At 46.5% G+C, this 14,173-nt stretch overlaps 1 protein-coding gene across 1 annotated transcript; it reads left to right on the top strand.

Moving 5' to 3' along the window:
- The first annotated feature begins 338 nt into the window (after window positions 1–338).
- SERPINA6 (serpin family A member 6) lies at window positions 339–12,761 on the top strand. The gene is made up of 4 exons (XM_004320700.3): window positions 339–948; window positions 7,050–7,320; window positions 11,122–11,269; window positions 12,576–12,761. The coding sequence occupies exons 1-4, from the start codon at window positions 339–341 to the stop codon at window positions 12,759–12,761; spliced, it is 1,215 nt and encodes a 404-aa protein (XP_004320748.2).
- Window positions 12,762–14,173: the final 1,412 nt, after the last annotated feature.

Consider the following 14,173-nt stretch of genomic DNA (forward strand, 5'->3'; position numbering starts at 1 on the left):
CAACTGAGCGGATATTTAACCTTTCTGAGCTTCCACTTCTGCCTACCTGAAACCAAAAGAATCATATATACTTTATTGTCGGTGAGGCAAAATTTTGGAAACTTGGTAGGTATTTGATAAATCATAGCAGGTGTAATTCATACTTTCAGGTGAGGAAATTGAGGCCCAGAGTCCTGACTTGCCCCAGGTCACACAGCCAATGTGGAAGAAGAAACTGGAGCTTGAGGGGGGTCTTCAATGGGGTCTTCTGCCTACTGCTCCCCATGCCCCACTGCCTCGGAGGCCCCACATCATCTAATGAGCATTTCTGATTTTCCAGGGCCTGGCCATCCTGAACAATGCTGTTCACCCTGTACATCTGTCTCCTCTGGTTGTCTACCAGTGGGCTCTGGACCATCCAGGCTAAGGACCCTGACACTGACATGAGCATGAGGAACCCTCACCGGCACTTGGCTCCAAACAACGTTGACTTTGCCTTTACCCTGTATAAGCACTTAGTGGCCTCAGCTCCGGGCAAGAATGTCTTCATCTCCCCTGTGAGCATCTCCACAGCCTTGGCTATGCTGTCCCTGGGCGCCAGAGGCTACACGCGGGAGCAGCTTCTCCAAGGCCTGGGCTTCAATCTCACTGAGATGTCCGAAGCCGAGATCCACCAGGGCTTCCGGCATCTCCACCACCTCCTCAGGGAGTCAAACACCACCTTGGAAATGACTATGGGCAATGCCATGTTCCTGGACCACAGCCTGGAACTTCTGGAGTCATTCTCAGCAGACACCAAGCACTACTATGAGTTGGAGGCCTTGAATGCAGACTTCCAGGACTGGGCAGGAGCCAGCAGACAAATCAACGAGTATATCAGAAATAAGACGCAAGGGAAAATTGTGGACTTGTTCTCGGAGCAAGATAGCTCAGCCATGCTCATCCTGATCAACTACATCTTCTTTAAAGGTACCCCTCACCCATCCCGTTCTGACAAGGCCCCATCTACTATTGCCAAGGATAGTAAAAGCCATCAAAATTAAGGGTGTGCTCTTGATACTATTAGAAAGGTGAAATTATATCATCCCTACCAAGGATCAAAATGACACCCAGTAGAGCAACTTGCCCAAGCCCTTGCAGTTTGTTTCAAGGCCCAAACACGTAACCACGAACAGTCTGGCTGCCTAGTGGTCTACAAATATTGACCAAGGTCTGGCTGTGAGTCAGGCACTTGGTCAGAGGCTGGAAATAGAGCCTAGAACCAGACAGACACAGCCGCCACCCTCAGGAACTTCCAGACGGCCCATAAGCCTTCCTGCACGCACCACCCGAGCCAGCTCCAGCCCAGACCCCTCGCAGCCAAACCACAGCCCCACCTCACCAGTTCGGAGCAAAGTTTTCCAAAATGCCTGTCCATAAAAATCACCACGGAGACTTGTTAAAATTACAGATTCCAGAGCCCACACCAGATCTACTAGAGCAAAACTGATGCAAGAATGTCCTAGAATGTGTACTTTTAACAAGGCCCCCTTCCCCAATCGTTTTGATGAGCAGGTAATTTGGGGATATATTATCCTCCAGAATGAAATCTACAGTCCTTAGTCTACAGCAGTGGTCCTCAACCCAGGGTGATTCCCACCCCCATCCACCCTCAGGGACATTTGGCAATGTCTAGAGACATTGTGAGTTGTAACAACTGGGGGTGGGGTGGGGTGTGCCACTGGCATCTTGTGGGTAGAGGCCAAGGAGAAAGCTCAACGTCCTACAATGCCCAGAACAGCCCCCCACAGTGATATCTGCCTCCAAATGGCTAGAGTCCCAAGGTTGAGAAATCATCTGTTTCTTCTGCCTTGTCCAGACTCAGGTCTCAACATTTTCCCCTATACAAGTTCCCAATACACAGCAGACACACACACACACACACAATATCCAATCACGCCAAACTCCTTTCGTGTCTTCGAGCATGACTCTCCCCATGGAAGTCTGTATTAGTTCCCTATCGCCACTGTAACAAATCGCGGCAAACTTCGTGGCTTAAAACAGCACCAATTTATTACTTACAATTCTGGAGGTCAGAAGTCCAAAATGGGCCACTCTGGGTTAAAGTCAAGGGGATGCCAGGGTGTGTTCCTTCTGGAGGCTCTAGGGGAGGGTCTGTTCCCTGCCTTTTCCAGCCTGTAGAAGCTACCTGCATTCCTTGGCTTGAGGCCCCCTTCCCTCTTCAGAGCTAGTAATTGCATTGCGCTGACCTCTACTTCCATCACGTCTCCTTTCTGACTCTGACCCTCCTGCCATCCTCTTTTACTTTTAAGGATGCTTGTGATTACAGTGGGCCCACCTGGATAATCCAGAAAATTCTCCTCATCTCAAAGTCAGTTGATTAGCAGCCTTAATTTCCTCTTGCCATGTAACATAACATATTCACAGGTTGCAAGGATTAGGACATCCTTGGGGCGGGGGGGCATTCTGCCTGACACAAGGCCCGTGCCCATTCTGTCCCCTGAGCCCTCCCTCAACTTGTCTGACTGCCTAAAACTTCTACCCACCCTTCAAATCTTGGCTCAAAAGTCATCACCTCCGTGAAGCCTCCCCTGATTCTCTCCAGCAGATCTTTGTCTCTCATACGCATCCTCTGCAGTTTGCCCACACCGAATTTTAATATGCATCTTGTTAGAACGTGTAAACCTGGACCCAAGTGGTTCAGTTTCAATTAAGTAGTCATATACAAAGAAGTGCAGGTAAAACAGCCAAAAAAAAAAGTATAATATTTAATGTGTCTCTCAACAACATAAAGATTATCCCATATGCCCATTTCTCTCCTCCCCAGCTCTCACTCAGGGCCCTCCATTAGCCAACTGAACCCCTTCCCTCCCCCAGATCTTTATTACCTGGACAGAGTTAGCATCTTGGTGAGCCATCCTCCTGCCTCTTTGTCTTTCTCTGTCTATTCTCCAACACAAGTCTGGGAACCCACCTGGCAAAGGCCTCCCTTCTTGGATGGTAGTGAGGGTGAGAGACTGACCAGCAAAGGCAGCATTTTCTTTTTTCTCCCACTTTATTGAGATATAAATGACTTATCATGTAAGCTTAAGGTATACAATGGGATGATTTTATATATATATATATATATATATATGGTGAGATGATTACCCAGATAAGGTTAGTTAACACGTCTATCACCTCACAGTTACCTTTGTGTGTTGGGGCCAGGGGGTGAGGATTTTTAATATCTGCTCTCTTAGCAACTTTTAGGTATATGATACAGTATTATTAACTGTAGTACCATGCTGTGCATTAGATTCCCCAGAACTTATTCATCTTATAACTGGAAGTTTGTACCTTTGACCACCTTTACCCACTTCTCCGAACATCCTACCCCATCATTCTTTTCTCTGTTTCTACAAATTCTGTATTTTTAGATTCCATATATAAGTGAGGGCATACAGTATTTGTCTTTCTCTGTCTGCCTTATTTCACGTAGCATAATGCCCTCAAGGTTCATCCATGTTGCTGCAAATGACAGGATTCTCTTCTTTTTTATGGCTGAGTAATATTCCATTTGGGGTGTGTGTGTGTGTGTGTGTGTGTGTGTGTGTGTGTGTACACACCCTGTTCTTTATCCATTCATCTATTGATGGATACTTGATTGTTTCCACACCTTGGCTATTGTGAATAATGCTGCAATGAACATGGGAGTGCAGATATCTCTTCAGTATAGTGGGTTCATTTCCTTCTGATATATACCAAGAAGTGGGATTGCTGGAGCATATGGTAGTTCTATTTTTAATTTTTTGAGGAACCTCCATACTGTTCTCCATAGTGGCTGCACCACTTTACATTCCCACCAACGGTGCACAAGGGTGCCATTTTCTTCACATTCTGCCGGCACTTGTTTTCTCTTTTCTTTTTGATAATAGCCATTCTGATAGGAGTGAAGTGCTATTGTGGTTTCAATTCGCATTTCCTTGATGATTCGTGATTCTGAGCACCTTTTCTTGTACTTGTTGGCCATCTGTACATCTTCTTTGGAAAAAAAATCTATTCAAGTCCTCTGCCCATTTTTTAATTTGATTATTTGGGGCTTTTTTTTTTTTTTGCTATTGAGGTTGTATGAGTTCCTTATATATTTTTGGATATTACCCCCTTATCAAATGTATGTTTTGCAAATATTTTCTTCCATCCCATAGGTTGCCTTTTCACTTTATTGATTGTATCCTTTGCTGGGCAGAAGCTTTTTAGTTTGATGTGATCCCACTTGTTAGTTTTTCCCTTGTTGCTTATGTCTTTGGTGTCATATTCAAAAAAAAAAAATCATAGCTAAGACTAATATCAAAGAGTTCCTTTTTCCCTACATTTTCTTCTAGGAGTTTTATGGTTTCAGGTCTTATGTTTAAGTCTTTAACATATTTCAAGTTAGTTTTTGTGAATGATGTAAGATAGGGGTCCAGTTTCATTCTTTTGCATGTGAATATCCAGTTTTCTCAGCACCATTTATTGAAGAGATTATCTTTTCCTCACTCAGTATTCTTGGTTCCCCTGTCATATCTTAGTTGATTATATATGGGAGGGGTTATATCTAGGCTTTCAATTCTGTTCCATTGGTCTATGTGTCTGTCCTTATGCCTGTACCATACTGTTTGATTACTATAGCTTTATAATACAGTTTGAAATCAGGAGGTGTGATGCCTCCAACTATGTTCTTTCTCAAGATGGCTTTGGCTATTTAAGATCTTCCGTGGTCCCACACAAAAGGCAGTATTCTTCTTGACCCTGGGGGGCCAAGGAGTCAGGGAATGTTTGCCCGGAAATGTTTCTGCATGCTCCCATGAATTCTCCAGGCCATCTCTCCCACTAGACTATTCACTCTTGTGCATGGCATCCTCATCTCTTTGGGAGGTCCAGTGCATTTGCGTAGTGCTTGGTAAATGGAAGTAACTCCAAAGTGGTTGCATAGAGGTTCTGGTAACACAGCCTGGGGAGAAGAGCACAGAAAACCCAGAGAGAGAGAGGGCCCTCCTGAGCCTGCAAGGAGCCTGAGCGGGGGCTGGCAGGACAGGGGCTGGCAGGGTGTCATTTGGCGCACGGCTTTGCTCTCACAGTTTCTAAGCATTCTCATGACCACAGTGGGGCTGAGTTGATGGGAAACAGTAGTTCCTGGTAATAAAATCAGAGAGGATTTGAACATTTGAACGCAGGAACAGACATTGACAGGAGTGTGGGCTGCACCCACCTGTGCCTGTTTGTACACAGATTTTCCGTGATCAGGCAAAGCTAATTAACAAGCCCTGTTTAAGTTGAGAGATACTCTGAAATGTTTCCAGCACGCCAGGATAATAAATAGAAATGAAGAATGGTGTGGCTCTCATCACTAAACTTAGGACATGTACAGTATCCCTGGCATGTTCCTTACTTAGTGGACTGTCTCGACAGCTCTTTTTTTGGAGAACATTAGAAATATTGTTAAAAGATTTTCCAGGGACTCATCCTTGCTCTCTCCAATTTCCCTTCATCAATTCTTAGGTTTCTCTACCATAAGTTCTCCTAACTCAAGAATTTTCAAAAAAAAAAAAATCCCTTAAAATAGAGGTTAGATCCCATTCTGTATTTGGTTTTCTGCCAAACTGGATATACGTTATACTTGCTTCTAGAAAAGAAATACTCAGTAAAAAGCACACAGCAGACTTCTAAGGATGAAAAACCTAGCACTGAAAAATATTTTATCTACATTTTCTTGGTTGTGAGTTGGACAAGTTAGCCACAAAGCACTCCCCCCTTCAATTCTGAGGACCCCAGACTTCTATTAGAAGATGGTTTGAGAACCCGCAAATTATCTCACTTGCTGTGAGACAGCCTCAGTCATTAGGGATGGACCAGGCACAGCCCCTGGGTCTCCAGGCTCCACATCCATTGCTCTTTTCCCTACATCCTCTGGCCACTGCCCATGGTCACCCTTAGTAACCCTTCCAGGGAGTTGAGGCTGGCTCAGAACCAAGAGTTCTGGCTTCGTGGTCCAGAGATCCCACAGGCAGAGGGATAGAGAAATGTCTGCCTGTGGCTATGCTCTGGCCACTTTCAGGCAGCCTCAGTTGGGGAACAGTGACCTCACAAGGGCTTCTGGGCTGGAGGCCAAGGGCAGCCAGGACACTCAGGACCTGCTAGACTCAGAGACCTCAGTCATCTCCAGATCTGGGGAGACTTAACCTAGAGCCGATGAGGCCCTGATGAGACTCAATCCATGTCTAAATATCCAAAGATCTATCACCTATTAGAGGACTCTGGAATAAACTCAAGGGTCAAAGAGGCTCAGTCGGCAGGCATTACAATCAGGCAGGCTTTGGCTTCATCTAAGGAGCAGTTGCCTTCCCTTCAGCGTTGACCAGTAGTGGAAAGTCCCATCTGTTAGGTAGTGAGTTCCCCATCACAAGGGGAACAAACGTTGCATAATGACATCATGGAACATGGTGGAGTGGAGTCGAGTCTAGCTGTGGTGGGAGTCTGTAACCTTGAAGGACTCATCTCACCCTGCTTCTGCCCCTGGGAAAGGTACTGCGGCCCTCAGGGCCACTCGGGAGGCAAGGGGCCTCCGGCAAGAAAGTGGGTACATTTGACTGGGCGGCCAGACTGCCTGCTGGGCTTCTGTCGCCGCACATCAGGGGGTGGGGATGGACTGGATGGTCGGTTCCCCAGCACCACCTCCAGAGCCCTCCAGTCCAGAAGCCACTCCAGGGAGGGGGGCAACAAGGCCAAGTCTGCTTTACTGAATCCTACTCCCAAATCCTAGGGCCAGCGTCCTCTGTTCTCTTTCTCTTTCCATTTTTAGAAGTCAGTCTCAGACATCGTGCTAATCCTCAAGCCATCCCAAAGGGTAGAGGATGGAACAGGCTTTAAACCTCTGGGAATTTCATATCCTAGCAAATTCCAGCAGCTCTGGTGGGGACCTTCCAGGTTGAGGGAGGCCACTGTGTCACTTGCTTGGCGGTCACCCCTGGCCCTCTGCTGCCACCCAAGTTGCGTTTTCCTCCTGCTGTCACAGGTCTGTCTCCTCCCCTCCCCCTCCCCCCTCTTCCCAGGCACGTGGGCACACTCCTTCAACCTGGAAAGCACCAGGGAAGATAACTTCTACGTGAATGAGACGACCACGGTGAAGGTGTCCATGATGTTCCAGTCGAGCACCATCAAGTACCTGAACGACTCGGTGCTCCCCTGCCAGCTGGTACAGCTGGACTACACAGGCAACGAGACCGTCTTCTTTGTCCTCCCGGTCAAGGGGAAGATGGACACGGTCATTGCCATGCTCAGCCGGGACACCATTCAGAGGTGGTCCAAGTCCCTGACCAACAGGTAAGCCCTCCAGCCAGCTCTGTTGATTTCTGCAGTTGGACGTGTTCCCAGAAAGTGGGGCAAGTGGAAAAGGGGTGCACCTGGCCGTCCTTCCTCCCCCAGACTCGCCTTCCAGGGCTCATTATTTTCCTGTCTGCTGGGTTCTCTGATCCAGAGGTCACACTTATTTATCTTTCTGTCGATTAACACTGAGCTATTGATAGTCTGGGGCATTCCACAAAGTGAGGTCCACCTTCCCCAGCAGGTTGATAGCCACCCTCTGTATTATCACATCTTTCATCTTTTTCTTAAGCTGAATTCACCCATCACCCAGCCCGCACTGATCCATTTTATTATATTGCTTACCTGAGACCAAGCACCGCTAAAGATTCCTGGGAGACCATAAAAAGATATAATGAAAATGACCACCGTATGACCACTGTAGTGACCCTGGAACCAACGCAAAGCCTATGAACGGTTAAGTCACTCAGGGAATCTAATGTTTCTTCCATCAGTCAATCAGTAAATAAGAAAGTAAGGACATAAGTACATAATAAACTCATTTTCCCAGGAACCTCTGCACCAGAGGGGAATCAAAATTATAATCAAACTTGTGTCCAGCTCTGATCCTCCCATTGGAGGAGGGAGCAGATGTTCTTGAGAAGACGGTCCTCGCTCTTGGGAGATTAGAGTTCTGTCTGTGAAGGAGCCAACCAACGTGGGAGCTGGGTGGCGGGGTGCAGACTCAAAGGGAAGAGGGCTGTAGGGGAAGGAGCCAGCACTTGGATCTAGAATCGCTCAGGAAGCCTCGTGGGCCAGGCACCATGTCTGGAATACATTCATTCATTCATTCATTCAATATATATATGGAAGCAATTGCTAGGTACCATGCACTAGGCTAAGCAGAAGGGATGCACTCTAGAGCAGAAAACGGATTCTGGTGGAATTAATAGTGGTACAATGTCATAAGCTCTGTCAGAGCAAGACAGGGAAGGAGATGCATAATGTGTACAATTTGAGGGAGGGCGGGACGCCGGGCTCTAAGCCAGGGGAATGGAGAAGGGGCTGCAGAGGAGATTGCTTTCACTGTGAACTGTGCCTTAAGCCTGAGTAGAGGTTCAGTCAGTGGCAACCTCCCCGAGAGTATGCACGGAAGAGGAAATGGCACCAGAGGCAAGTCGGGGAGGCCATTGGCCAGCTTTTCAGGTCAACCGTCCCACTCCACTTCACTCCCACCCCTCGAAGGGAACCTGTAGTTCAGATACAGGGCCACCAGGTAGTGACAATGCGCCGTGATTCAAATTCTGAACCCTAGTGTGTTGAAAATAAGGCGAAGGATACCCCTTCTCTTTACTCCAAAAATAATCTCTTCACTAAAATACTTAAACAACATTAGTCAGTAACACGTACCATTTTCTTCTAGACTTTTTAAAAAAACATTCAAGGTAAAACTTTGCACCTTTAGACATCATGAGTTCTCTCCTTCATCCAATGCTGTGGCCTACGGCTCACCTGCACGCTTGCGTGGCCCCTTCTCCCTTCTCACCCCTCCCAGCACCACCACGCCCTTCCCCACTAGGCTCTCCGGTGCATCCGAGCTCAGCATCCTTCAGGGCCCAGATGACAACCCACCTTCCCCGGCAGCCTCTGGGTCCCACTCACGGGGCGCTCTCGCGAGAGCCTCTCTCTCCATCCCCTTGCTCCGCCGTCACCTCGCTGCAGCCCGCGCAGGTCCCGCGCAGGTCGTGGGGCAGCTTTCCGAGTTGGGGCGATGGGGCTCCGAGTTACCTAGTCCTGGTTTCTTCATGGTCCTGCTGCTTCCCAGCGGTGTGACTTTGGGGAAATTCCTCAGCTTTTTTTTGAGTTTCAGTCTCTCAATCTGGAAGTTAACGATGATGACTCCAGTTCGTAAGGCTGTGTGCGCCTGCGCGGATTAGACGAGATAAAGGAGGTCAGGAAGGGCAGCCAAATGCGGGGTATGGGTCGGCCTCCCTTACCTTCTGTTGCCATTTCCCATCTAGAGAAGTCACACGTCCCACTGGCCTTGGATTCCTCCTCACTTCCCCCGGGTTGCCAGCTTCCAGACCTCCCCAGAGCAGCTTGTGCTCAAGTGCAGAGGTCTCATGCCTTCCCTCCACCCTCTGGAGAGCCGGGGCCCTATCACTGACTTCAGGGTTCAGGCATCTTCTCTCTCCCTTGCTGTGTAGATGAGGACTAGCACAGAGAGGGACAGGACTTGGCTAAAGCCACACAGCACTAGCGGCATGGCTGGGGCCAGGACCCCTGCTCCCAGCTGCACGTTCCCTCCACTCCTCCACTTCTGCCAGGGGGTGCTTGGGGGACCACAGGACTTCTTGTTTTTTTCTTTTTTTTAATTGAAGTATAATTGATTTACAATACTGTGTTAGTTTCAGGTGTACAGCAAAGTGATTCTGTTATATATATATCCTTTTTTTCATTCTTTTCCATTATAGGTTATTACAAGATAATGAATACAGTTCCCTGTGCTTGTCCCCCATAAATCCTTGTTGTTTATCTATTTTATGTATGGTAGTGTGTATCTGTTAATCCCATACTCCTATTTTATCCCTCCCGCCTCTTCCCTTTGGTAGCTATGTTTGTTTTCTATGTCTGTGTGTCTCTTTCTGTCTTGTAAATGAGTTCATTTGTATTATTTTTTAGATTCCACATATGTGATATCATATAACATTTGTCTTTCACTGTCTGACTTACTGCACTTAGTATGATATTCTCTAGGTCCAAGCATATTGCTGCAAATGGCATTATTTCGTTCTTTTTTATGGCTGAGTAATATTCCATTGGGTGTAATTAATATATATATATATATGCACCACGTCGTCTTTATCCATTCATCTGTTGATGGACACTTAGATTGCTTCCATGTCTTGGCTATTGTAAATAGTGCTGCTGTGAACATTGGGGTGCATGTATCTTTTTTGAATTAGAGTTTTCATCTTTTCTGGATATATGCCCAGGAGTGGGATTGCTGGATCATACAGTAACTCTATTTTTAGTTTTTTAAGGAACCTCCATACTGTTTTCCATAGTGGCTGCACCAATTTACATTCCCACCAAGAGTGTAGGAGGGTTCCCTTTTCTCCACACCCTCTCCAGCATTTATTATTTGTAGACTCTTTAATGATGGTCATTCTGACTGGGGTAAGGTGATACCTCATTGTAGTTTTGACGTGCATTTCTCTAATAATTAGTGATGTTGAGCATCTTTTCACGTACCTCTTGGCCATTTGTATGTCTTCTTTGGAGAAATGTCTGTTTAGGTCTTCTCCCCATTTTTTGATTGGGTTGTTTAGTTTTTTGGTATTGAGTTGTTTGACCTGTTTGTATATTTTGGAAATTAAGCCCTTGTCGGTAGCATCATTTGCAAATATTTTCTCCAGCCATAGGTTGTCGTTTTGTTTTGTTTATGGTTTTAAACACTGTGCAAAAGCTTATAAGTTTGATTCAGTTCCATTTGTTTATTTTTGCTTTTATTTCTTTTGCCCACAAGGACTTCTTTAGGTATTCTTTGCTTCAGTGTCTGGTAGTTTAACTGGATCAGGTGGAATCAGCTCAAAGAAAGAGCTGAGAAGAAAGGACTTTGCAATTCAGAGGCCCAGAGAGGAAGATGCCTGTGTGATGGAGGGAGAGGCAGATCCTGCTTCTTGTTCTGTTCCTTCCCCTGTCCCGAAAGAGCAGGTCTGGCTGGGAGGCAGGGTCTGGAGGGATCACAGGGGAAACGGGAATCTGGCTGGCCGGGCCCAGCCCTGGGAAAGTCTAACCCCATCTGCTTACCCCGAGCAGCCTGGTGGACCTGTACATCCCAAAGGTCTCCATTTCCGGAGGCTACGACCTCGGGGGCATCATGGGGGACATGGGCATTGCAGACTTGCTCAACAACCGGACACAATTCTCAGGCATCACCCAAGAGGCCCTGCCGAAGGTGTCAAAGGTAGGGGTCTCTAGAGCCCATCCTTCTTCCCGCCCCAAATTCACAACACAAATAATAATAAGCAACGTGAAAGCTCAGCAAGAACTTGATGTCCCCAAGGTCACACAGGAAGCTAGTGACAAGGGAGCACCACAGCTCAGGCGTGCACCGTTCTGCCAGGCCACACAGAGGGGGCACTGTGGAAGACAAGTCATCATGGCAGGGCTGTGAGCAGCCCCCAGGCAAAAGGAAACGTCTGCGTGAGATCACACTGAATGTTCTGTCCAATGCTGTTCTTTATCTCCGTCCTTCAGCTTTATGTTCTGTTATTCATTCATTCAGAAAATATTTACTGAACATATTCTATGTGCCCCAAACTGTGCCAGGCACTGGGTGTGCCTCAGACGTGGCCCTGCCCTCACAGGATCTTACAGTCCTGTGGGTGACAAAACAGGAGAGGGAACAGGAGGAAGCTGTGGTGGCAGCAGCCCCCTCCCTCGTGCACACAGACTTTGACCATCATGATGTGGGCACGCAGTATGTGCTCAATAAAATGCCTGTGTGTGAACTCAGTCAAACAGCTACCTCCTTATGAGGTGGGTGTTACCCTAGTTTCTCAGGTCACAGAGCTAGTAAACAGCCTGACATTTGACTCAAAACCTCATATTCCCAAAACACACTGCAGGGGTTCCTAGCCCAGCTGAGCTTCTCCCTAGCCTATTTACAGAGCGCTCTGAGCCTCTGATTCCCTGCTGCTCCATCAGTGAGAGTCCTGTCCCGTAGGTGTTGTTATTTAATCAGCCAGTTCTGATCTTTCCGATGCTTTTGATGCAACCTACTCAAGCGTTTTACTGACCTGAGAATATCTTCTAATTTTGATCATAACAAAGGATGTTTCAGCAGGCAAAGATGAGCCTTTTCCCTACAGAGTGGGCACAAGCATTTTGCATAAGTTGAACCCTCTCAATTACTGGCAGAGTGGAGAGGGAGCGAGGTGTCCCTCCACCAGCCCAGGACCCGGGGAGGGGAGCCCGATATGGATGCTGAAGTCCAGTTTCAGCCCCAAGTCCCTTGCTCTCCATGGGTCGGCTCCAGCTGCCCACTCTCTAGGGAGGAAGTCTAAGTGTGGCCTGAGTTCCAGAGGTGGACAGACCCCAGCGCTAGTCCTGGGGCTGCCACGTAGATGAGGAGCCAGCAAGTGACCTTCTCTGAGCCTCAGCTTCGCCATCCAGAAAACTGAGGGTGGGAGGAGTCGAAGCCAAGGGGCTCGGAAAGCTCCGCCCACGCGGCTGGTGTCCATCCTCCCCGCTCTGTCCGTTCCCACCAGGTGGTCCATAAGGCCACGCTGCAACTGGATGAGAGGGGCTTGGAGTCGGCCGCCCGCACCCAGGTCCACCGGAACTCGGCGCCCGAGCCTCTCACAATCCGCTTCGACCGGCCCTTCGTTGTCATGATCTTCGACGACTTCACGTGGAGCAGCCTCTTCCTGGGCAAGGTTGTGAATCCGACCTAAGGGGACGCCCCCTGGAGCCACAGCGCGTCTGACTCGGGCACCAGGGACCCCACAGAAAGGAGTGAGAGGTTCCCCCCAATCCTCCCCTGGTTCCCCTCTGGTAATAAATTACTGTCGTTGCGACTGGTGACAAGTGTGGTTGAAGGGGAAGAGTGGGACGATTGATAAAAGTTGAATAACATCAATATAATATTGTACCAGTATAATTTTCTAGTTTTGGTCATTGTCCTAGGGTTATGTGATGGTGTATGGAAGTACAGTGAAAGGTATATGGAAGCACTATTATTTTTGTAAGTTTGAAATTATTTCCAAGTAAGAACTTGAAAAGAAGGAATCACACAAGCCAAAACACAACAGAAGAACACACACACACACACACACACACACACACAACAGAAAGATGTTTTTAAAGTGCTGGGATGGAAATGTCATATCTTTCAAAGAGCAAAAAAACAAACAAAAAATTCCTTCAAAAATGAAGGCAAAATAGAATTTGGGTTTTTTTTTTCAGACAAACAAGAGCTGAGGAGGCTTATCGTCTTCACTAAAGACTTTTTTTAAGTAGTTTTTTATGGAGAAACAAGATGATTCTAGATGGACACACAAAAGAATGAAGAGCACTGGAAAGAGTAAATATGTGGGCAATGATAAAATATTTTTAAATATATTTAAAGTATAATTAACTGTTTAAAGCAAAAATAGTTATCGATTTATTGCTTTTCGACTCCGATTCCTCCCTTCATTGCTGCTCTGCAAAAACCAATCTGGACCTTTTTAGTTTTACTGTGCCCCTGGGCATGATATTAAACTTTGTCAGTAGAGGGCGCTAGAGAAAGATCGCAGGAGGAAGAGACCTTATTCTCACAGTTCGGGACAAAAAGCATTAAATGAGATAAAAGAGAACCAGATGGATAGATAGATACATAGATTACATAGGTGATAGGAAGATGATAGATAAATGGATGGATAGATAGATCTATTATAGATAGAAACTAGATGATATATAGATAATTAGATGATAGATACAGCATACATCTTGAGAGAAAGGAATTGAGCGATACTTCCTTAAATATACATATTTACATGTTTCTAAAGTCAGCATCTTACTAAGAAAACACTAAATGCATTCCCACTACTGTAAGACAAGGCTACTCATCATATTCAGTACCATTTCACATAGTCCTGGGGGTATTAGACAAAGCAATTAGACAAGAGAAAGTAGCGGCATAGAATTGTAAACTCTCTCTATTTGCAGATGACATGTAATATACTTGCATAACCCTAGCAAATCAATGATAAAACAAACTCAAACAATAAAGATTTCAGCAAGGTATCAGAATATAGACTTAACATGCAAAAGCAATGTCTCATATACACAAACAACAAGCAGTTAAAACACATAATGGAAGAGA

This window comes from Tursiops truncatus, chromosome 2 (genome assembly GCF_011762595.2).
Source record: "Tursiops truncatus isolate mTurTru1 chromosome 2, mTurTru1.mat.Y, whole genome shotgun sequence".
In the NCBI taxonomy this organism is placed as follows: Eukaryota; Metazoa; Chordata; class Mammalia; order Artiodactyla; family Delphinidae; genus Tursiops; species Tursiops truncatus.